The following is a 22,435-nucleotide window of genomic DNA, read 5'->3' as shown; positions in this document are numbered from 1 at the left end:
ATTAGAGGTTGGCCTGCCTGGCATGTAAGGAGCGTTTGTGAAGTCTGAATTTGTTTTGTCTAAACATGTAGTGCCTCATTTGCAGTCACCTTTTGTTTGTGTATGCGTGAAGTGTATGAACTTGTCATGAACTTGGTCGGATTTGCCTTTAGCTGTTATATAAAGAACACATATTATGACAATTTTCAGGCCAATATTTTATTCTCAGTCTCTAGCAGAGTGGGATCACATATTTCAGAGTTCAAAGGTTTTTATTAATGCAGTCCTCCAGTTTAGTCCCTACTTTTAAAGCCAACTTTCTTTTCAGAATATGCAGACAGTTACTGGCCAACAAAAAAACTGCTAGATCGATGACAGTCATGTGAAAAAACACCTTTGCTATCTCTGCTGTAAATTTTATCTGACATTGACATTGAAGGTCTTAAAGCAAACTGTAAACATACTAAATCATATTCATCTGCTCATGTCTGGGCACAAATCCAGTCCAAAATGTAAAAAGCATGTGCGGCACAAAGTTAACTGTGATTCAGCTAATCACAACCCATACAGCTATATTTTTCTTTATGTGTTCAAACTTTTCAAAGCTTTTCTTAATTTTCTAGTAAGGCTAGACTTAATTTCACTCTAGAAGGGTGTCACATTTTTTTAAATGGCACATAGCTTTGTTGCCACTGACTGCCCTCATTCATTTCTGGTCTTTTTAACCAGTGGGCTTGAAACACTGCACTGCTGTTCCAGCCTTTGGGTTGAATGAGCAGTCAAACATGAATAAGCCTGGGTTACTCTGACTGTGCTGATGTTCCTTGAAGAAAGCAATACTGCTTCACGAGTCCAGGGAGTGCTGCCTATTATCAGGCCCTGCTGCAGGGTCTAAAACTGGGACCATTTGTTCTGACCAACGTGACGACTTGTAAGCTTTTCTTGGCTCAGAAAAGCAGCTTAAGAGACTTGATCTTTGGTCTGGTGAGCCCAGCTAGAACATGCACATGTGTTGAGGCATGTCACCTACCCTCTCTCTGAAGCCACTCAGACCCAGTTCTGAATAGTCGAGCTAAGCTTTGGTTTAGCCAACGATGGTATCTCAGTACAAGGAAGTTATTGAGAGGCTGATGGGATGAGTAGAGAGATTGGTCAAACACACCTGATTAAGGGAGCCTTAAGAAGCACGCAAGCCTTATATAAACTCTCAATGTGTGTACAATGAGCATTTCTGCCCTGTCAGTAGGACATAAGCCTGTACTCCGTTGGCAAACAGTCAATTTGTAGCTCTGGCTAGAAGTCTGCCTGCTCTACTGACTAGTGTGGAGAGTTCCCAGCTGCAATGAAGACGTTATTTTCTCTTTTTAAAATTATAGTTCACTCATAACACGATGAAAGAATCTTCACTCTTAAATCGTGTGTTCTGGAATGTGTGTATTATTTTCAGCCAACTATAAGACAGGCTGAGACGTTTGCTTTTTCACTTGTGCCACATTGGTAGCATAAGTGAACTGTTCTGAGTCAAGTGGAAGGAGACTGGATTAGCCTTTTCTGATTTACATATCAATCGCACCTGCTGCTGGGTTTCTGATGGTTCTGACAGTAAAGCGTTTTTGTAGTTTGGCATTCTTAGCAGGCCAGTCACATACATCTTTTTGGGGAGCACTTACCTTTTAACATCAAGAACACATGGTAGAGTGTTTTTTTTTCTTTCTGTCTTTCTTTTTTTAATAGATAAATGGAACCTTTTTACTGATAAGGAAACAACAATGAAACAAAGTACTGTTAAAATATGAAAAAAGTTTGCAAACATTTGTTATCACTGGCATGCTGCCAATGTAAGCTTGATAACTGTTGTAGCTGCTTCTTTAAAAGACTTCCTGGTCAAAAGAATAACCAGTTTGAATTATCTTATTACATGGGGTGCTATAATTATCTCACACCTTTATTACTATCTGTAATGTTCGTTTGCCATTGTTTCAGTATCAAATAATGCCTGATTGAAAGCAGGTCTGTAAAGTGCCATGGTCATGTTCTGGCAATCCTCACTGGTTTGCCGTCAGATAAGACCGTAGATCTTTGTTTCGTCCCGACACAAATGTTCTGTAGACAGGTGTAAAGAAGCCCCATACAGAGGATTATATGTAGACACTTGAAGGCTTCCCCATCACTCACATCTTGTCTCGGCTCTTCTGACCCTTGATTCGTCTTATCTGGGCTCCTTCTTGTTGTGCCTTTATCCTGCAAGAGTACATATACACAGCACTCTGTGGAAGGATGATGTGACCAAAAGGAATAAAGCTGAACGGATATAGACGCTTAGTCAGCAGGTTTAAGCCATCAAGCTATCCCCTCTCTGACTCAAAACCTGGTTTAATTTTCAGTGATTAAAATAGAAACATTTTCTTTTTATTAGTTTGTAGGTGTTCGGTCTTGTTATAGTACAGACTGTGTGTACACCCTGTTCTATAATACTCTGCAAAATGTTCCTCCTACACGTGTGTTTTTTGACCTGTGCCATTAACAAAACTATGTTGGGCTGCTTGATTAGGCCACTTTGGAGAAAATGGATGAAGCTGGGGTTACATAATGTTCCAGGAAGAAATGTTCCTGCTTCCCTTCCTTTTTCCTGAAGAAGCTTGTTAAATGATCTGCCTGGTGACTTAGGATAGAAAGAGGTAAAAAGGGATGCTAGCTGAAAGTGCAAGACACACTCAGGCTAAATCTGACTATTGCCTCTATTTTTAGCCTCACAGCTGGGGAAAAAGGGGGAAAACACCACTGTCTTCTGACCAATCACAGAGGTTAATTTTTCACCAATGAGAGCAGTGTGATGGAGATGCGTAGGAAAAAAACGTCTCCGCCCTTTACTCCCTCAACAGCTGCCTCATGTAATTTCTCATCATCAAACCTGCACCGAAAGTCATATGAAATGCACATGTTTAAAACTAATGCATAATTTGAGTAGAATTGCATGCCACTAGCTGGATTGAGTGACTTTAAGTTAGTGGTGCAACGGATCAAAAATCTCACGGTTCGGATCGGATCACGGTTTTAAAGTCACGGATCGGATCAATTTTCGGATCAGCAAAAATAGAAAAAAAGACAAAAATTCTACTCGCCGTTTACTCATTTAAGTATTCTTTGTCTATTAAAAAAACATTCAACTGAAGACTCATTCCACGCACTTATATAAAAACAAATTAAGGTGCAATATGGACATTATGGAACATGCTGGGCAGCCTCTGCATCCTCTGCACACGGCCATAAACAACCAGAGGAGTCTGTTCAGTGACAGGTTGCTTCTCCCAAAGTCAAGGACCAGCAGACTTAAAAAGTCCTTTGTCCCACACGCCATCAAACTGTTTAACTCCTCGCTGGAGGGGAAACGGGGACAGAGGAGGGGGGAACAAGTAGCTGTAGCGCCTTTTCACTGTGCAATAGTTTTTGTTAATATCCAACGGTGTAATAGACTCACAATACTTGAAATGTGCCGTTCCCTTGTATTCTTATTCCTATTTATTCTATTTATACCTTTTGTATTCTCTGTATTTATAAATGTGTATATATGGTATATTTCTGCTCACATTCTGCAACTTCTGTCGGTGCTGTGCTACTGAAAACTGAATTTCCCGGAGGAACCCACCCGAGAAATAAATAAAATTTCATCTAATCTAATGTAATCTATAGGGCAGTGCAGGGCTTTGTATCTACCGCTCCGCTGTGATATAACGAGCGGTCACGGTCACGTGGCTTTCCGTTGCCCTGGAGCTCCACCCATTTGTAGTTAGAGCAACAGAAGATGCCTGGGACAGTTCAGCCATAACTTTAAACTTCTCCTGCTCATACATGCTTGGAACGATCTTGTCACTGAAGTGGACGCGCAACGAGATATCATAGCGTGGCTCAAGCACGTTCATCACAGTTTAAACCTTGTTTTGCACAACAGACGACGGCCTCCCATCTGCAGCTAAACACCCCATTAGCTTTTAGCTTTAGCCCGGTCAGACTGAGCAGCAAAGGGCTGCTTAAATGCCGCAAACTCCTCTGCTCCGCTACTTGGACCGCTAGCGCTGACCATAACTACTGCTTGACAGACTGACCACGCGCACCATAGGCATACTTTTTTTTTCTTTTTCGAATCTTCAGATCACGTGCGTACCGAACCGTGGAGTGGGATCGGTTCGGATTTCGGATAAACCGTGATCCGTTGCACCCCTACTTTAAGTGAATTTAGAGAGTGAATTAAGCCAGAGAAACATGTACATTTTGCGCATTAAAGGTTGATGTAGAGCATTTGGCTGGCACAACTTCCCCCACTCTCTATTGGATGTATTAAAGCACATGAACAACTAAGGGCGTTGTTGTTTGACAGGACCCAACCTGCCCCCAGAGCCAACATCTGGTTGGATGTCCCTGGCTTTACACTAGGCCCATTTTTGGAGAAAAGCCATACTGGAGTCTTAATCCAAAGCTTTTGCCCTCACCCCTCCACTGACAGAAGGCTGAAGGGAAACTGAGGGTTGCCGATGGGTCAGTGACCGTGTGTGCCATTGTGTCCGCAAGCCGAAGAGCAGACAAATGGAAAAAGAGGTGGGCTAATTTATTCTCTAGCTGTTGGCATAGTGTCTAAATCTCCACATTGTCACTTTGAGTCAGTTATTATTGTCCACCATCAAGCCAAAGCCCAAATGCTCCCCAAAAAAGAAATGAATGAATTTAGGCCATTTGCCAAAGACGCATGTATTGGTAGTATTTTAGATCAGGTGGTATCACTCTTTTAAAGGCAGGCCCTGCCCTCCATCTCCATCTCTCTCTCTCGTCACCTCTGACCCATCAATTACAACCCCCATCCCTCCTTTACCGTCCAACTTTGGCTCTGTTTCTGTGGCCATTTCGTTCAGGCCATCTAGTTGTCAGTTGCCTTCTTTCTGTTTCTCTCTCTCTACCAACCTTTGTCAGTGGACCAGATTAAAAGGCAGTGTGCACGTGTGAACTAATCCGTGCGTTAGTGATGGGTTACAGCCCCAGAGTCTCTTGGCCCAGCCACACAAAGAGCGCATCGCCCTCTCTCTATTCCAGCACGCTCAGCACGTGTGTGTATTTGTGCGTGAGCACGTGTTTATGTCTGTGGTTGCTGCTCGAAAAGGGTAAATTGACGCATTTTTTCTTTCATCCCAGTTCTCTCAAAGTGATTTGTTTCGTATCCTCTGTTTTCAACCATTTCAGCCTGTCCTCCATCTCTCCTTTGCCATGTGTCATGAATGTGTTTCAGCAAGTTTAGCATGAAACCAGCTGTGGTCTGGTCAACTGTGCTCTATTTTATTTACCAGTTGTGTCCTTTAGATTTATGTCAGGGATTCTGCAAGTCTACAGTGATCTCTTTATGCATTTTATTTTTTTATTTGAACTTCCATTTGCATTTTATTGCCCTCAGTTTCCAGTCTCGTTTTAGCTCCGAATTCATATCCATATATACATTTTTATTGTGAGCTTACTGCCATTGGAAAAATTGTCTCTCTCTTTTCTACACCCTGAATCTCTTTTTTTGGGATTGAGGTCAAAAAAAGCCTGAATGCTCAGAAGTTTCATTCCCACCTACCCACATGCAGCAATGCATTTTCACACCCTCTGCATTTTTAAAAAAATTGTTTTGTTTTGTTTCCTGTCATCTAACCAGACTATCGGTCCTGATTTGGCATATTTTGCATGAAGTCACAATTCTTTTTAATTATTATTTAACTAAGAAAAATCTTGCTGTATGTGGAAATTTTACGCAATTCCTTTCTGTTTATCAAATGCAGTGAAAACCTGCGAAAAATCAAGCTTGCTCGTAAGGCACTGACCACATAAGAAACTTTTCTAGTTAGATATATATCATAGACTCAAAATCCTGTTCATTGTGGCAGCTGTGCTTTTTATATATTCCCTGTCCTGTGAAAAAGAAACGGCTCCAGATTTTCCTACTGTTAAAACTTGAAGTGACCTACTGTCACTGTCCAACTGGGCAAACAAACTTTTCTAATACCAACTGGCTAAGATCAGTTAGAGTCACTTCATATTTTTCTAACAATTTTGTCTGTTATAATCCATCAGAGATTATTGTTGTGATGCTGTGACTTTTGTCTATATTTACATAACGATGATGATCACCCAGAGAGAAAGTTGGAAGCAACATAGACGGTGTACACCCTCCTAGATAACAGACCACAAGAACAACATAACTCCTTTTCCAACAGTTTATTCACTGGTTAACAGAAAAATAACTTACAAATCCAGATATTAATTCAGTGAACTAATATTCAGGTTCAGCTCTTGATGCCACATGTGCGTCCAGTATGTATGTTCATGATGAATTTTTGGCCTTTTTGTTTTGTTTTTAAAAAGTACTTATATGGATGCTCAAATTTAAGTTGAAAACTTGTTGGAAACCGAGTAGGTCTTAGTCATCTGCCATCACTAAGCGCAGTTGAATTCCACGTAGACCGCCACTCGTTTGTGCCCATGGCCAGTTTCTGGGCAGATTACATCCCTCCCCTTCCCCCCCTCACTCTTTATATCCCTCACCCTTGCTATCTCACTCTGACTCTCTACATTCATCCCATCTGTCCATGTTTCATAGAGGAGATGAGGAAGGCATCAGGCTTTCAGAAAGAAAGAAAGGAGAAAAAAAGCCTACAGTTGCTGTAGAGCAAGGATTGCTCTAATCTTGTGCGTGCCATGTTCGTGTAGAAATGTGGCGAACAAGCGCACGCATCAGCTATGGATAAAATATAACTTTCAGTCCACAGATCTTAATTTGTCGGTTGTGCAGTTGTTTCGCTTTGTTATAACCTCACAATCATATAGCTTTCAAAAATTAGTGGCACCAGTGCATCGTCAGTAGCTGTTAATGACTTCGTAGCACATCATGGACGAGCCATGGGCAAATGTTTAAACCATCTGTAAAATCATGAATCAACACAAGTTTTTTTTTTTTTTTTTTTTTTTACATTTAAGTAAAACCTTAAATGTAAGCTCATCTCCATCTGCACTTCTCATTTCCTTAACTTGCCATTTATAGCTCAGATAATAAACCTGTAATTGGCTAAAGCACATACAGCAGGCTCCAGTTTTGCAGCCAGGCTGGTGCCTCTTTGATTACTGTTCCAGTAGTTAAACTAGTAAATACTAGTATTTCGTAAGGTGCACTGTTCTGTAGGGTCAGACATCTGACCTTGGCTTCAGCTTGACAGCAGTCATGTGAGAGAGACAGATGATCCCACCTGAACAAACAAAAAAAGAGAGAAAGCCATAGATGGCATAATAGACAGAGAATACTAGAAGAGGTAACTTTAGCAGAAAACACAACCGTGGCCTTTGTGTTATTGCAGTAAAAGCCAATAAACAAAGGTGGTGAACACACACGGAGAACAGCAGAGAACTGTTGTTCCTTTTTTGTTTTGTGTGTATCTGTTTGTATAACATTAGAAATGCTTGTGTTGTTGAGCTATGCGGGACACAGTTATTAATGTACATGTTAATGCGATATATTGTTTATATCTATTTGTTTTTAAGGTAAACTCCAATGGAACCAATATATCAGTAACATATACTGGTGACCGTAGTATCAGTAATTGACCTAGCTGACTGTTCCAGTGGTGGTGATGACATTGGACACCTTGTTCCTCTGCTGTGTAACATCAGTTGAGCACTGGGCAAATGTTCAAAATTAGTAAAATGAAGGGCTAAAAAACAGTTGATTAATGATAATGAAAAGTTACTTGTTTCTTTTACACAAAGAAAGGAATAAATAACAAAAAACCTAAATGAACAGACAGGAAAATTGTCTGTACCTGCGTCAGGCTTTGGCTAAAGTGTTCCAATTTTTGCATTAGTTGTTTAAATCTGTTCAGTTCATATAGTTACACCAAAAGTATCATGGGACAAATGTATGGCCTGCCATTTGATTAGAGCCCTGCCCCTATTCATTTATATTACATGTCGCCATCTGTGGTGTGGACCACGGTGCCACATGTGGTTTCACTCTGTATGCTCTGTGAGAAGGAACCTTGCGTGTGATTTGCCATAGTGGCTGGGCTGGGTAGCTTAAGCAGTAAGCATCTCACATTTGCTATTTTTAACCACGAAGTAATGGATTTGGAATGTTCTGGAAAATAATGTCCAAAGCACAGGAAGGGGGAAAAAAACATCTGTGGCCACATTTTTTTGTTTCGATTTAATTGCACTCCCCCTCAAAATAGATAATTTACTGTTGAAGTTGATGTAGTTCCTCAATGAACATGGCTTAGTCTACTTTAAATGAGGCTTTGCATTATAAAATACTGTAATCACTTCAGTAATCGTTGACATCATGTGAATCACGATTTGCGGCTGCTTTAAATGAGTCTTGACACCACAGATGGAGTAAGGAACAAAAGAATTGCCTCTAAGTCATATTTTTTCCCCCTCCCTAATAGGGTGTTTAATGATGTCTTAATTTCCTTTCTTATGTCACGTTAAAAGATTTGCCACTGAGACAGTCAGTAGCGACGTGTAATTAGTGTAATAACTGAGCGAAGGGTCACATCCTCTCCCTCCACATGCACTAGAAGTAGGTCAGATTTTGTGTGTGTCTGTATGTGTGTTAAGTGGGTTTCAGAGAGTGGGGGATTTGCAAAAGAGAAGTGCATTGACTGGTATCTGGGCTGGAAATCTGACACTTCCTTTAAAAGCATGTACAATAATGATGTCAGACAACGTAGATGGCCCGAGAAGTGATCCATTATTTACGTATTCACAAGTTTAGAATCTAGGGCAGCTACATTTTTCCCTCCACAACTCACACTTTGAGTAACTGTGTTGGTTCCAGAGGACTTTAAATGAGAAATAATCAGAACCAAAAGTGCACCTTAGAGATGTCATATTACAACTCTTTGCATTCAGGTGTTCAGTCCTTGAAGATCCTAGTTAAAGATGTGAACATTTAAGGTTTCATTAAAGATTCCTGTGTTTATTGAGGAATCCATGTGGTTAATACAAAGTCTATTATTTAATTCACATGCCAGTCTCTGCTGGAACTGAGGATGTGTTTAAAAGAGAATTTTTACTTTCAGATCATAGTCATAATATCTTCACACTTCTCTCATACATTGTTGAAACATTTCCAAGACACTGCAGTTCTGATTGTTAATCGTGTGGGAATAACAGGAACATGTCAGAATACGAAGGAAAGCATGCATACGCTGCAGTGTTTGTGCCCTTCATTGCTGTTCCAAAGGCAAGTGTTTTCTGCACGTGCATCCTGCATGGATGATACAAGAAAAAGGGAGGCGAGTGCTGAGCTACTGTACATAGGATGTGCGTAGGTTCTGTAAGAGTAATGGTGGGCAGCTCTTCCATACCAACGGGGAGCGCTTCAAAGTGGTTCTTTAAAAAGAACTCTGCTTCAGTCACATTGGAGGCAGTTTGACGCATTTTGACAACATGCGAAACAGCTAGAGGCATATAAGGAGAGCAGTGCAGAATTTTAAAGTATAAATTCTCATCTCATCAATCATGAATTTAATTCTTAATTTGCAACAATGAGAAGCATTTAAATTACACTCGAAAGTGTTGTTAGCCCTTATAAATAAAAGGTAAGTCTGTATTAAACTGAACTAAAGAAAGTACCAAAAAAAGAAATTAAAGTTGTGTGATTATTAGGATAAAAAGGCAATGTTGTGCACGCGACTCACAGAGAAGCTAGATTTTGAGGGGTGCATATGAAAGAAAGGTGCAGTGCAGTGACCCAGGGCTGCTTGCTCATATGCCAAAGCCAAAAGGCAGAGCTCGTGCTTGCCTGCTTACCCATCTGGGGTCCTTCAGGAACACAAGACACAGTTTATACACCCAGACTTCCAAGCATGACAAACTTACATGCATACATCCCATGGAAGTGCATCACTGTCTCCTGAGGAAAAGGAAAGGCTGGCTTTCTAAGTGTTTAACCTGCAAGCTTTGTCTCTTAGGATTTGTCATGGGAGTGCATTCATATGAATGTGCATATGCATTAGAGGATATATATTTGTTGTTGTTTTGATTTTTTTGATGATTTTTATGAGAGACTGTGGTGGAAAACTCACTACCTAACTGTCAGTTCTCAGAAATTTCCCTCTACTGGACAGAACTAGGCTGTTTTGCTTACTGTCACTGAGTGATCTGATATCCCTCCTCTGCGTGACAGTTTGTACCACAGGTCCTGGTAGCCACGTGTTAATCTAATCCGCCACAGATGGCGAACTCTTCATTCAACCTACACATCGCCATGCCATTCATTAAACTCTGGAAGTGCAAAGTAGGGAATGATTTTCTTCGCTGGTTTTAGTCTACTTAGACATTTTGTCACTTAACAGATATCTGGAAAGATTCACAGTCACACAGTAGATCTTGTTAGTTGTTGTTCATCTGTTGCTTGTTGAATGAGATGATTATTTTTTGTTCAGTTGGATTTATTAATATCATAGCTTGATTAGTCCATGTAACAAAAACAAGCACTCACTCTTCTGTACAGATATGGAAGCCTTGACTTTACCTTCATCTTACCTTAACATTATAAAATCTTCTTTTATAATATTACCCACACATACAAAGAATGACCTCAACAAGTGGTCATTCCTCTCAGGAGAGCTATTTAAACCCCATGATCTTTGACCAGTGATTGCATATTAATGATCAAGAAACTGACCTCACAGCCCATTATAAGTTTATAACCTGCAGTCAGCTGAGACTGAAGAAGTCACTTGGATGAGTGATGAAATGTTTCTCCCACTGAAAACGCTACGTCCAGATAAACAGAATCAACTTTTTGTTATTTAACCCCCCACTGAAATTGACTCCACATCAGTCACCACTGAATCAGCCTGTGATCCTGTGATGTCATTTCCTTTAACCAAATGTGTTTAAGCAGTCCTTAGCTTTAGCAGCAGAGGACATGAAGTTATGGGGCTACACAGTAAATCCATAGCTGTTTATGTAACTGGCACCGGCCTTTTCTAAGAACTCTGGAAACAGAAGGCTCTGTTGCTGGTTACATGGCTACAACAGGGTGGAGGTGATACTGCCTGCAGCAAGCAGGTATTTATGGTCACAAGCCTGCACTCATATTGTAAGCTGTAAATGGCCTAAGCTCTTTGGCTGCTGGTCTACATGATAAACAAGCCTTTTTTAGGGATTAGAGACCTGCTCTGTTAGGCATCAGCAGTAGCCAGGAACTTATGACCTTTAGCCTCTAAATAAGACAGTTATACTTTATCCAGATTGACACATTGATGCAGAGGTCCTTCTGTGTGGGTCAAGCCACATTATCGCACCCTTCTTCAAGACCAGCCTCTTCAACAGGGCTGGTCATTGCAATCAGGATTGGAAATAAGTTGATGACACTGACATTCAAAGGTCATTTAGCTCTGAATTGAACACCTTGTGCAGGGACTGCGCCATATGCACATCTGCTGCCTGGTTAGGCAACATGGACTAACATGGTGAACCTGTCTAACATTATCTTTGCTTGCCTGTGGCTTTGGGGACATACTGCACAATCATTTTTGACACACTTCCCTGTCGAGGATAACACCTCCAGTTTGGCTTCCTATTACCAGCCTGTCCAATGTGATAGTGAAGAATTACACAATAATAACCCTTCTCAGTTTTGATTTTCACAGTTACATACTGCTCTTCTGACGCTCCTTGTTATGCTTTTTGGACTTCTTTGCCATTTATAGTTATCGGAGTGCTGCACAGTAAAGCATGTCATCCACCCAGAGATAAGAACACATGCCACACAGGCGTTTCACATGCCTGTCTATCAATAAGAGGCACAGAGAGGGTTTTGAATGCTACTAGCGATTGCTGTAGCTCGTGTTGAGTACATTACTAAAGGTGGTTATAAAAAGGTCAGAAGCAGGAAAGGACAGTGATGAAATAGGTGACAAACTGTTTCTCATCATCATCATAATCTCTTCCTTTGGTGTTTGAGGTTTTACGCTGTTTCAGAAAAAAATTTGATTTAGCAGCCAGACCAGTGACAAAGTGGTTTACACGCCGAGAAGCACAAGTTCAGTTATATCCAGTGATAGAAATGTGGTGATCGTGGTCAACAGAACAGTTCATGGTTTGGTTTGTTTTGTTTTTGTTTGTTTTTTTTGGGGGGGGGGGGGGGGGGTATTTTCATGTCAGTGGGTCAGGATGAAAGAAGGATGGAAGGAGTAGAGACTGGTTTTAAGTGGAAGGTTATCTGGGGTTGTCTGCTAAGATATTTTCATTTATCTCTCTGGGACTGGAGGAGAAAACTGTGGTCTCCGATGTCTGGAGTTTGTTAACTAAATGCCTAACAAGCCAGACAGACAGACCCACACATCAGCACTGTGTCCCGCTCTGCCCTCACCGCTTCTTTACCAGACAGCCGATGGCCATCTGTGGAAAAATGTTTGCATATAGACTAGGAAAAAGCAGTGAATGAGACGTGCTTACAAGTGGAAAAAGAGATAAGGTTTTAGAATGAGACTTGTGTGTACATGCATGAGGTTGGTGTAACGCAAATTAATATTTGTGCCAGCTCTTCAGCAACAGCTCCCTGATAAATAATATATTAGCATATCAGCAGAGCTGAAAACACACTACGCGCATAGCTCAGTTGATTTCAAAATGGTTCGACTGCAAACATGGCAAATTACGCTTAATGCCTTATTTCCACATAATCCAGTAATAATCCTGATTATAGCTTTGAACAAAATACACTGAACTCTAATCACTCTCAGAAATATTCGGCCATGTTGTGCTTTGTTTTACGTCCTCGACGTCTCCCAGGTGCAGCTGCGTGTATCGCTCAAGGCTGCTGTAAACGAGTAGCATGTGAATAAGTGACAACTGATGCAGGTGCAGACGAGGGTTTGAGATGAGACACGCAGATATACATTACACAGATAAAGAGAAAAGGTGGGCTCTGCTTTGTCCTGTGAATAGAACTGATTAAATGGACAGATGTCCTGATAGTCATCATGCAAACTCCCAGAATAAAAGGCTGTGTGTGTCTGCGTGTGTGTGTTGTGACTTCCTAACTTTTACTCACGCAGCCTGAATCAGGGCTCCTCCTAGTTCACTCCCCAAACATGCAGTGTTTGTTGAAGCACACACTCACGCACACATTACTGGCATAATGGCTGTAATGGCTTGCTCTTATGTTCTTATCAACACCATCCACACTGACCCCCACCCCTCACCCACACAAATACACATATGCACACAGACAGATATACTCTATGTAGCACTTACATGTATCAAACAGTCTTAAACAGCATAGCAGAGAGCTGTCTAGCCCATCTTGCAACTTGGTGGAGTGAAGCCCTGCTCTGGTCCCTTCAGTTTGTCTCCTGTAAGCGTCCCAAGAGATCGTTTCTGAGTCTTGGTCGCTCCACTAAGTCTACTGCCTCCTAATGTCTCTCCACCTTTCCCTCCAGGCTAGCTGAAAGACAGCCCCTGCTAATGGAGCAGTGATTGTGTTATAGCCACAATTATCTCTTTTTACCTCTCAACTCGGGTCCATTAGCAGGATAGATAGTACCTGGGGCTTGTCTTCAGTCACAGAATAAGGTACTGTCAGGATGATGGACTACATGAGCTGAGAGAGGTCCTGGAAATGCCATTATACCACCACCATGCCTTTTATCGCCAGGTGAAACTTTTTGTAATGTAGGCGAGACAAGTATCCATACCTAGATATATTAAATACATACAGACGATAAACCATCTCGTTGTTGACCCGTAATTTTGAGATGAACAAGACTCGAGCCAAATCTGTCACGGGTGGAGGCCGACACCCCTAAGACAACAGAATACTGCCTACATCTAGTTACTGAAGCAAGGGTGTTACAGACGCAAGTCCATTTTTGGTTGCTCTTATTGAATGTAAAAGGAGACTAATTTAAATAGCTTGACATCACAAGTAAAGAGAGATGCCATAATTTATTTGTTAGGGTGCACTGATCCTCTAAGAGCTTTTAGACCTTTGATACATAGTTACAATGGGCTACACATTCAATGCTTTGTTTAAAGAACTCCCCCAATCTGCATGAACATGCCTGAGGCCATTGAACAAGACAAATAACAGCCACACTGTATTTCATGTTTTGCTGTACACACAGCCGCCCTGCCCTATTGTTCCTTTTTTATTTATCTAATTATGCTTTTGTTTCCTCTTTGTTACTTTTTCCTTTGTAGACGAGCTCACCTGCGGCTGTGTCTGGAGCGGTTGAAGGCCCTCATACCGCTGGGACCTGACTGCAGCCGCCACACTACCTTGGGCCTGCTCAACAAAGCCAAAGCACACATAAAGGTACATATGATTACCCAGCTCTTAGCTAAAGCTGGTCCTGTTTTTTTTTTTGTTTTTTTTGATAAACAGAACAAAAAAACTGCAAGCTTTAAGTCATAAAAAAGGACAAGTGGTGGTATTAGAAATAAGACTATCATTAAAATACTAGTGGTGGTGTACTTGACGGTACATAAATATTAGGCAACTTCATTTCTTCAGTATTAAAGATGCCTTTCTGAAGGTTTTTAAATTGAGTGGTAACCAACTGACTATGAAAACCTTATTATTCATTTGGTCAGAAAAAAAACGAGGAGAAGAAAGGGTGCAAATTACCAAAGACTCACAAGTTGGTGCCTCATGATTTGTTTAAAAATATGCGAAGAGAGATTTTTCAAAGGTTAATGAGCATCAGTGCTCATGCAGAGCCAGTCCTGTTGGTGTCCTCTGAGAACCAGCCCCCATTTAGACAGATTTCTGAATGAGATGTCAAATAGTGTTGTGCGGTAAAGGATTTCAGTTGAACTTGCCTCACAACGGTCAGTCCGTTATGTATTTGGCCCCAGTAATGTGATATTGTCTTGGGTTCAACATCAGGCTTCTTGTGGTGTAACTGGTTCTAGACTGGGCACTCAATTACCGATCAGTGGAAAAAAAGGTATTCAAAGCAGGTGCCAGAAAGAACCTTTTTCCAGTTGGAGATGCACTTAAAATTAACCCTGAAACACACTGCTAGTTTCTGAAACATATTTTCTTTAACCACTGGCTCAGAAAGACATCTGCATGTTTGAAAAATGCCATGATCAGGAAGGAAAATGCACCATCACACACTTTCACATGCAAAAGGCCTCAGAAAATGACCGAATGTTCACCTGGTGTGAAATTCTGTTCAGAACTTGTGGACTGGAGATAGATCACTGAATAATTTGAAAGGTGAAAGTATTAGGACATGTTGTGTCTATGTCATTCGTTACACATGAAAAAATATTTTGCTTGGAAAGACCAAACTCGTGTTTCCCTTCAATATTAAAATGAATCCACAGTAATTGTGCATGCAGTGTAACACTTCACACTTTGTTATCCACTTTAAAAGCAGGCATGTGACTGCCTGAGAGTGAGCAGTCTGTAAGGGGAAAGCGAGGCATAGCATGCATTCACGTAACAGACAGGGCATGTACAAAGGCGATATTGTTGTTGAGGTGGGCCTCCGCCAGCTCTGCCGCTCGCACTTCTGCTGCTGCTGTCAACTTGAGTCTCTTCATCGCTTATTGATGGCCTATTGTTTTGGTCTGTCGCTGGGAGTCACGCTCATTAATGTTGGCACCCATGACATAAGGCTGCAAGGTTACATCACAACGTGGCTGTATCGGGCCCTGCCATGGCCTTCATTTGTATCACAATGGTGCGAGGCGTAAACAAGCCGACACGGTGTAAACAAGACAGGTGAGGAAAATCATTTAGGGGTGTCGTGGCTGACAGCAGGAAAATCCGAGGGGACAAACTTGTTTAATTTGCTGAATACTAAAGAGCTTCTGGGGCATTGTCCATGTGTTTGTAGTTTCACACCCTTTTACGGAGGCTCGATGGCCATGAATTCTCTGGACAATTACCTTCTCTGTTCTCGCATGGGCTCAATCTGACACCACAGAGAGTTTGTGGGGCACTGGCGGAGTAAAGTCCATTCAGTCTGTGCCCATTGTTTCTGTTAAGAGATTTTTACATTTACTTACTTTGATAACTTTTATTTTGCTTAAGTATAATTTCTTGTGAGAACATGATGTGCCTGCAACCTACAGATTAAGGAACAGAAGCATGCTTGAGGAAGTTACAAAGTAACACACTCTCAGGCAGAGACAGTTCCAACCTGAAGCTGATATGACAAAAGATACTAGTTCCTCTTGTCTTATGGATAACAGCCACTCATGCAATAACCATATCTAGAGATGTTTTTCTATTACGTATGCTCCACCTAGAGATGCTGCGTAATCTATTCTCTGCTATAAAATAAAGAACGGACTGAAGCTCTGCGCGACTTGCCTGTGTCTTGCCACGCAGTAAGCCTCACCCATGTACATGCCATAAATTGAGTTTGTGTTTCTTGCTTCTCTAAGGTTTTTTCCTTTGACAGTTTCAGACATTTGTGTTCTCACATGAATGTATGAAAAAGGCCTGTTTCTTTGCTGGCTATTCATTTGTCTAACCTCTTTTCTCAAAATTATTTTTATGAGGCTTTCCTCTTGCTTACACACTTAACCCTCCTGTGCATTCTCCAGGGTATCGGCAAGCAATTAATTCATTTCCAACATAGTAAGACTTCAGAAAGTATTAACAAGCATCGAGTTTCTTTTGCAAAGCAGCTGAATGTCTTTCTTCCTTCCTGTCATAGACAGTAAAGTTTTTCATAACCAATGACCCCTAAAAGTCATGAATATGACTATTTAGCACCACACAATGTCTATAATGTCTTTTGGTGAAGACCGCTAATGCCCTGTCTATAGGTTTTGGTAACCACAGTTAACCTTTTTTTGTCTCTTCTTCTCTTTCACCTGACCAGAAACTTGAAGAGGTGGACAGGAAGAGCCAGTACCAGCTGGAGTCTCTGGAGCGTGAGCAGAGGCACCTTCAGCGTCAGCTGGAGTTGCTGAGTGGAGGCAGTGGTGCTGCAGCCCAGAACAGCCCAGGGGAGGGAGAGAGGATACGCATGGACAGTGTGGGCTCCACCCTCTGCTCCGACCGCTCTGACTCTGATCAAGGTATGTTAGGTGGCAGGCAGGATTTTTAATTAAGCAGCTACACGGCCATCAAAACATGTTTTCACACATGTACTTGGTACAATTTCAGGAGATTTTTTTTTTTCTTTACATGTAGCACGCAGCAGAACGTACTCTGTGGTTTAAGCAAAGGAGCCTGGATAAAATGTGCAGCATGCGTGATGCCCGTTTGTTAGGGATAAATTCACAAGGATATTAGCTGCGCTCCACTATCTGCCATCACAAGGACTTTACAATAGGGGCCCAGCAGGTTAAAAAACAGCTAATTTCTAGTATGAGTACACTTGACATTTGTGCTCTCACGTGCACCTCTGTCATGACTGCAGTGCATGTGTGAAAACACCTAGAGCCTCCAGCTGTTGTCGGTCTAATTTTATAGCACTGAGGTTGGGTTGGTCAGAGCTCCTCTGAGACTGTATGTCGAGGTGCTGATGAAGGAGATCAGATTTAAAATGCAAAATGTTTCCTCAACTGAAGCAAAACCAACATTGTGTTCATCTGTTTGTTTGTAATGATGTTAAGTATGAGGCACATGTTTTCCTTTTTACTTTATGTTAAAAAGTAACCTAACAGAGAAGCATTAAAGCCATCATTAGTGTATACTGTGTCACCCTGGTTGTGAGATGACAATTTTAACCACTGAAAATGAAACTGACTACAATCTCCTTTCTTTCATATTCAGTATTTTTGTTTTCATTGAGTGCTGTAGCACAAGCCGGACAACACATACTGTGTTGTCTTGTGTAAGATACTGTGTCATCATGCAGTACAGCATGTTGCTATATAAGTATGCCTATCTCTAAGATATTGTATCTTTAAAAAAAAAAAAAAAAGCCCCAAAACAAACAAATTTCTGGCACCACTGTTATCCAAAGGAGAAAACAACATGGCAAACAATATAAAATTTGAAAAGTTTCCTAAAACATCCAGAAATAAAGTATCAGCAGAGGATAGTTTTCTTAATAATCTTAAATAAAAGTGGAAATATGTTAAATTGATCTGTTCTTCTCCCCTTTCCTCATCTTTCCATCCTACAGAGGAGATTGAGGTGGACGTGGAAAGCACGGAGTTCTCCCATGGAGAGCTGGACAGTGTGAGCACAGCCAGCACCAGCGACCTGGACGACCACAGCAGCCTCCAGAGCATGGCCAGTGACGAGGGCTACTCCTCCTGCAGCGTCAAACTTGCCTTCTCCTCCTAGAGCCCCGCCCCACCGACGTGACCACCACCACGTTCCTGCCAAACTCGCCCGCCCTCCCATCTGTTATATCCATCCAGCCATGCCTATGAAACACACACATGCCCAGTCTCATCTCCGATGACTGGCACGCACCCAGCTGATAGTGTTCCCCCTTTTGCTCCCAGCCTTTTTTTTTTTTCTTTCTTTTTTTTGCCCCACCCTTCCCCTCCACGATGCTCAACCCACTTTCTGAGGCGTTCCAGTGAGAGCTCTTCCTCGCCTCTGAACTTTGAACCGCTCCGACCAACACTGACACCAGGTACCCAGACAAAGACTGCCAATTGGTTCAAATCTTATTTTAAAAGGAGGAGCAGAGACGTAGACATCATCTTGAAGTTGGAAGCCACAGCATAAAATTAACTGTTGATTTTTATGTCTGCTATTTCCACATACCTTTAAATCCCCAAATTTGTTTAAAATTACACAGCCCTAAATTTGACTAAAATGCTCTTTAATTAATATAATTGTCTGTTTGGTTCTGTCTAATGTGGGTGTTTGTCTATATCTTATTATTCTGGTGTTGGGCCTGGCTAAATCTGGACATTGAGGCTGAACTTCGCCATATCTACACAGCTCGTCCCCGCAGCCCTGAAGTTCTTCCTCGTCTTATCGAGGGTTTTCTTTTCTTTTCATATTACCTGTGCTCTACACCGCAGAAGTTCTGACACTTGAATTGGTGCTATTGTGAAAGAAACCCACCAACCAACCAATGGGGGAAGCAGATCAGATCCACCACTATGCTTTTAAAGCGAACAAAGCGCATCTGTCGTGATTGTTTCCGACCACACACGGAGGAAAACAAGCCACAAAAATGGAGGGAAAAAAATAAGAAAACATTCCTATCGAATGTGGGTGCTCAGTGCATTTTCAAAGAGTGGAAATTGTAACTTTATGTGTGTGTGTGTGTGTGTGTGTGTATGCGTGTGTGTGTGTGTGTGTTTTGTTTTGGTTTCTTTCCCCTCGACAAGCAGCTACTACAAGCTATCCTGCACTTATCTACTTTAGAGCTGTCCATAGAAATGGCACAAACCAAGAAGGAAGAAACACACACAAATACAACAAAACAACAGCAACAAGGGAAAAAAATCCAAACAACAAGCTTTGGAACAGATGTCCAACTTCTTTCCAGCAGTAACAAGCAATAACTCGTGTAGTTTTTTGTTTTGTTTTTTGTTTTGAACTCCTTCCCTTTTTTTCTTCTCCCTCAAGACTCATGTGACCGTCCACATTTTTTTTTTTTTTTTTTTTTTTTTTTTTTTTTGTACATACAGATAGCTTAATAAATAAAACTTTAAAAATGAGTTCAAAAAAAGTAGAGCTTACACATAGAACTATTGCCTCTGTTGCTGTTTGACCTGTGTTTATTGTGCATTTTTAAATTGAAAGTTTGGAACCATTTTTATCCTCCGATAAAATTTGCTGATGGAAACGTTCAAACGTTACCCTCTCTGTCCCCGCTCCCCGCCCCGAGGAGGTAAAAGGAACGATATCCCCGTTAGAAACAGTAGAACGACTTTCCATCCAGTTGTAAACAGCAATCCAAAATGGCATTTGTTGGAAAATGCAGACTTTGTTTGGCACTGTTTTTTTTTTTTTTTTTATCAATTAGACAGTTTTTATTCTCTTGTTTTTGAATGGCGCTTTAAGTAAAAAGAAAAAAAAATATTATATGGCATTCCAATGGTGGTCAGGTGATCTGTGGAGGGAAAGTTTGAAGTGTTGGAAAAAGAAAACGGGTTGTATGATGTCAATGTACTCCACCCCAACTCCACCGGCATTAAGAATTGCACTTCGGCTGCAGTTCGCTTTGTTTTTCTTTACCACTGTCGTGTTGCGCTGCCAACCATTATTTTGTGTGTGAGAGAAAAAAAAATATCAGAATATGATGAATATTTATTCTGCAATCCCTCAAAGAACACAAGCAGTGGGGAAAAAGTTAACTTATTTTGTTTCTGTCTTATTTTACTCTTCTCTTTGATGCTTATTCCTCACTCCTTATTTTAAAAAAATGTATATTTTATGGATTATTGTTAAGGGGTTTTTTTTCTTCTATTTTTTGCGGGGTGGGTGGGAGAGGGGTTAAAAAAATGTAGCCATTTTTTTGTGTTGTTTTCATTTTTTTGCTGTTTCATTCAATGGACACTTGAAATGTAATTGGCCCCTAAGCTGCTCCTAGTGCTGAGCCTCGCCTGTTTAGAGTCACCAGCCTTGTCCAGGGCTGACTCCCCAGCCACACACCAGGCCTGTGAGGAGCATCACAGACCTGAAACAGCAGCACAGGCTGAACCTTTATACCCATTCTGCTGTCGCAAGGTGACATGCTCTCGACTTTGTTTCCGGGTCTGTGCTGAGGGGAGCTAATTCTGCACAAGACTCACCCATAGCCAAGACTTTACTGGCAAATATTGAGCCGGCTGCTACGTAATAAAAGGGGTCTAAAACTCCGCTTTCCTCTATTAGGAGGATTGTAGTCTCTATTAGACTTGTTTTAGTTGACAAAATGTGTCTTACATTAACAACTCCTCCGACTGAGGATTTAAAGAAATAAAAACACAAAAGAACAAAACCTTTGGTTTCTCTGATGGACATCGTTACGGTGTAGAGTTTGACATGTACGCTCTTTGCGGAGCTCTGTTGAGGTTGTTGGACTTGGCACTAAATCAGAAAGTCACCACTTTTGGTGCTCAGACATTTAAAAAAAAAAAAATGCCAAAACCACCTCAGAACACCTCAGTGTCCTCTCTCTTTATCTCTTTCTCTCTCTCTGTGGGGGACAGTTTACATTTATTCTGCCCCGTTTTAAGTTATTACCTTTATCTGATCTTTGTTTCTGCTTTCTTCTTCTTATGTTGGTTTTATGAAACTGCACTGCTGACACGACAAAGGTCTCAGTGTTTTGCGACAAATGAATTTCTCTTCTTGTTCAGACCTCGATCAGTTCTTTGCAGTGTTTTAACCTGCTCACACAGTACACAATGTTGTGTTTTACTATGATGGGACAAACTGAGTGTTTATCACAAAATGTGTGTCATTTTGTCCCACGTGGTAAAATGCTCAGATGCGAGATGATTCCAGGACGGGTTAAAAAAAACAAACAACTAAAAGAACTGGTTTTACTGAGGCCAGGTCTGTCCTCACTCATGTGAGTCTACTGTGTGTGTGTGCATGGGTGTATGTATGTGTGTGATCGCTGTGTTCTTACTAAAGCTGAGCTTTAGAAAGGCACCTAGTCCATGACTAGTCTGCACAGATGTCAGTGGGCTGTTTGCCACTTTGATACTCAGTAAATATCACACTTCTGAAGGCTGTTTGTCATTTAAAAAAAAAAAGACAAGCTCTCCAGTGTAAGACGCAAAAACAAAAGATGTTCAGTCCAGTGCAGAATAGTCCTGGATCAGTTGATTGAGAGGTCTGACAAAACATTTCTGGCCATGCTGCAACTTTCATTAGCATATCCTCATCACAAAATTGTATTTTTACTTCTGTGTTTAAGGTTTCAGTGGTGGTTAGGGGAGAGCTTGGCCAGAAGTGCACCAGCCCGGTGAAGTGGAAGTTGCAGTGTCCTTTGTAAAACCCCACTCCACTCTGGTGTCAGTCTCTCAGGGGGTTGATCTGAGCAAACGGGTCCACGAAGTCAAGTTAGCCCAACCAAACAAGCAGTCCCAAGTGCAGTAGGGAGCCCTCCTGTTGTTCTGAACCTGTGGCCATCCTTTGTAAAACATGCACTCTGATGATGATTCTAGCTGTGTAAGTTGATGATGCAATACTTAAAATAAAAACACCAAGATTTTCAAACCTGAAGGACTGAACCGAGCTTTTAATACTGTGAAATGTATCACTGCTGAATGTATTGTAAAGCAAATGGCTTATGAGAAGTTAAATACATGTCACTCCAAAGCATCATATAGTCAAAATACCTTTAAGCTTTGATACATATACATATATATCACCTGTTAATCACATGATTCCGAATTACCAAATGTGCACAAATCTTGACAAAGCAGCAATTTCTTCCACAATTGATGTGTCATTTTCATAATGAAAGAATGTCTCTTAGATGTGACTAAGAACATAAATGTCTGAAGCCCTTTATTGGGTGGGCAAATGAATCACAGGAGTCAG

The 22,435-nt window shown here is 41.2% G+C and overlaps 1 protein-coding gene across 2 annotated transcripts in view; it reads left to right on the top strand.

Annotated features, from left to right (window-relative positions):
• mxi1 (max interactor 1, dimerization protein) overlaps positions 1-22,114 on the top strand; it is a 32,833-nt gene extending 10,719 nt beyond the window's left edge. For both annotated transcript variants that reach the window (XM_003449962.5, XM_013274281.3), the window contains exons 4-6: positions 14,212-14,326; positions 16,857-17,055; positions 18,111-22,114. In XM_003449962.5, the coding sequence (XP_003450010.2) occupies positions 14,212-14,326; positions 16,857-17,055; positions 18,111-18,274 (478 nt within the window). In that variant the 3' untranslated portion in view covers positions 18,275-22,114. The remainder of the gene's footprint in view (positions 1-14,211; positions 14,327-16,856; positions 17,056-18,110) is intronic.
• Positions 22,115-22,435: the final 321 nt, after the last annotated feature.

The sequence above is a fragment of the Oreochromis niloticus genome, linkage group LG6 (genome assembly GCF_001858045.2).
Source record: "Oreochromis niloticus isolate F11D_XX linkage group LG6, O_niloticus_UMD_NMBU, whole genome shotgun sequence".
Taxonomy (NCBI): domain Eukaryota; kingdom Metazoa; phylum Chordata; class Actinopteri; order Cichliformes; family Cichlidae; genus Oreochromis; species Oreochromis niloticus.
The sequence above is the reverse complement of the archived record's forward strand: the minus strand, read 5'-3'. Positions and strand labels throughout refer to the sequence as shown.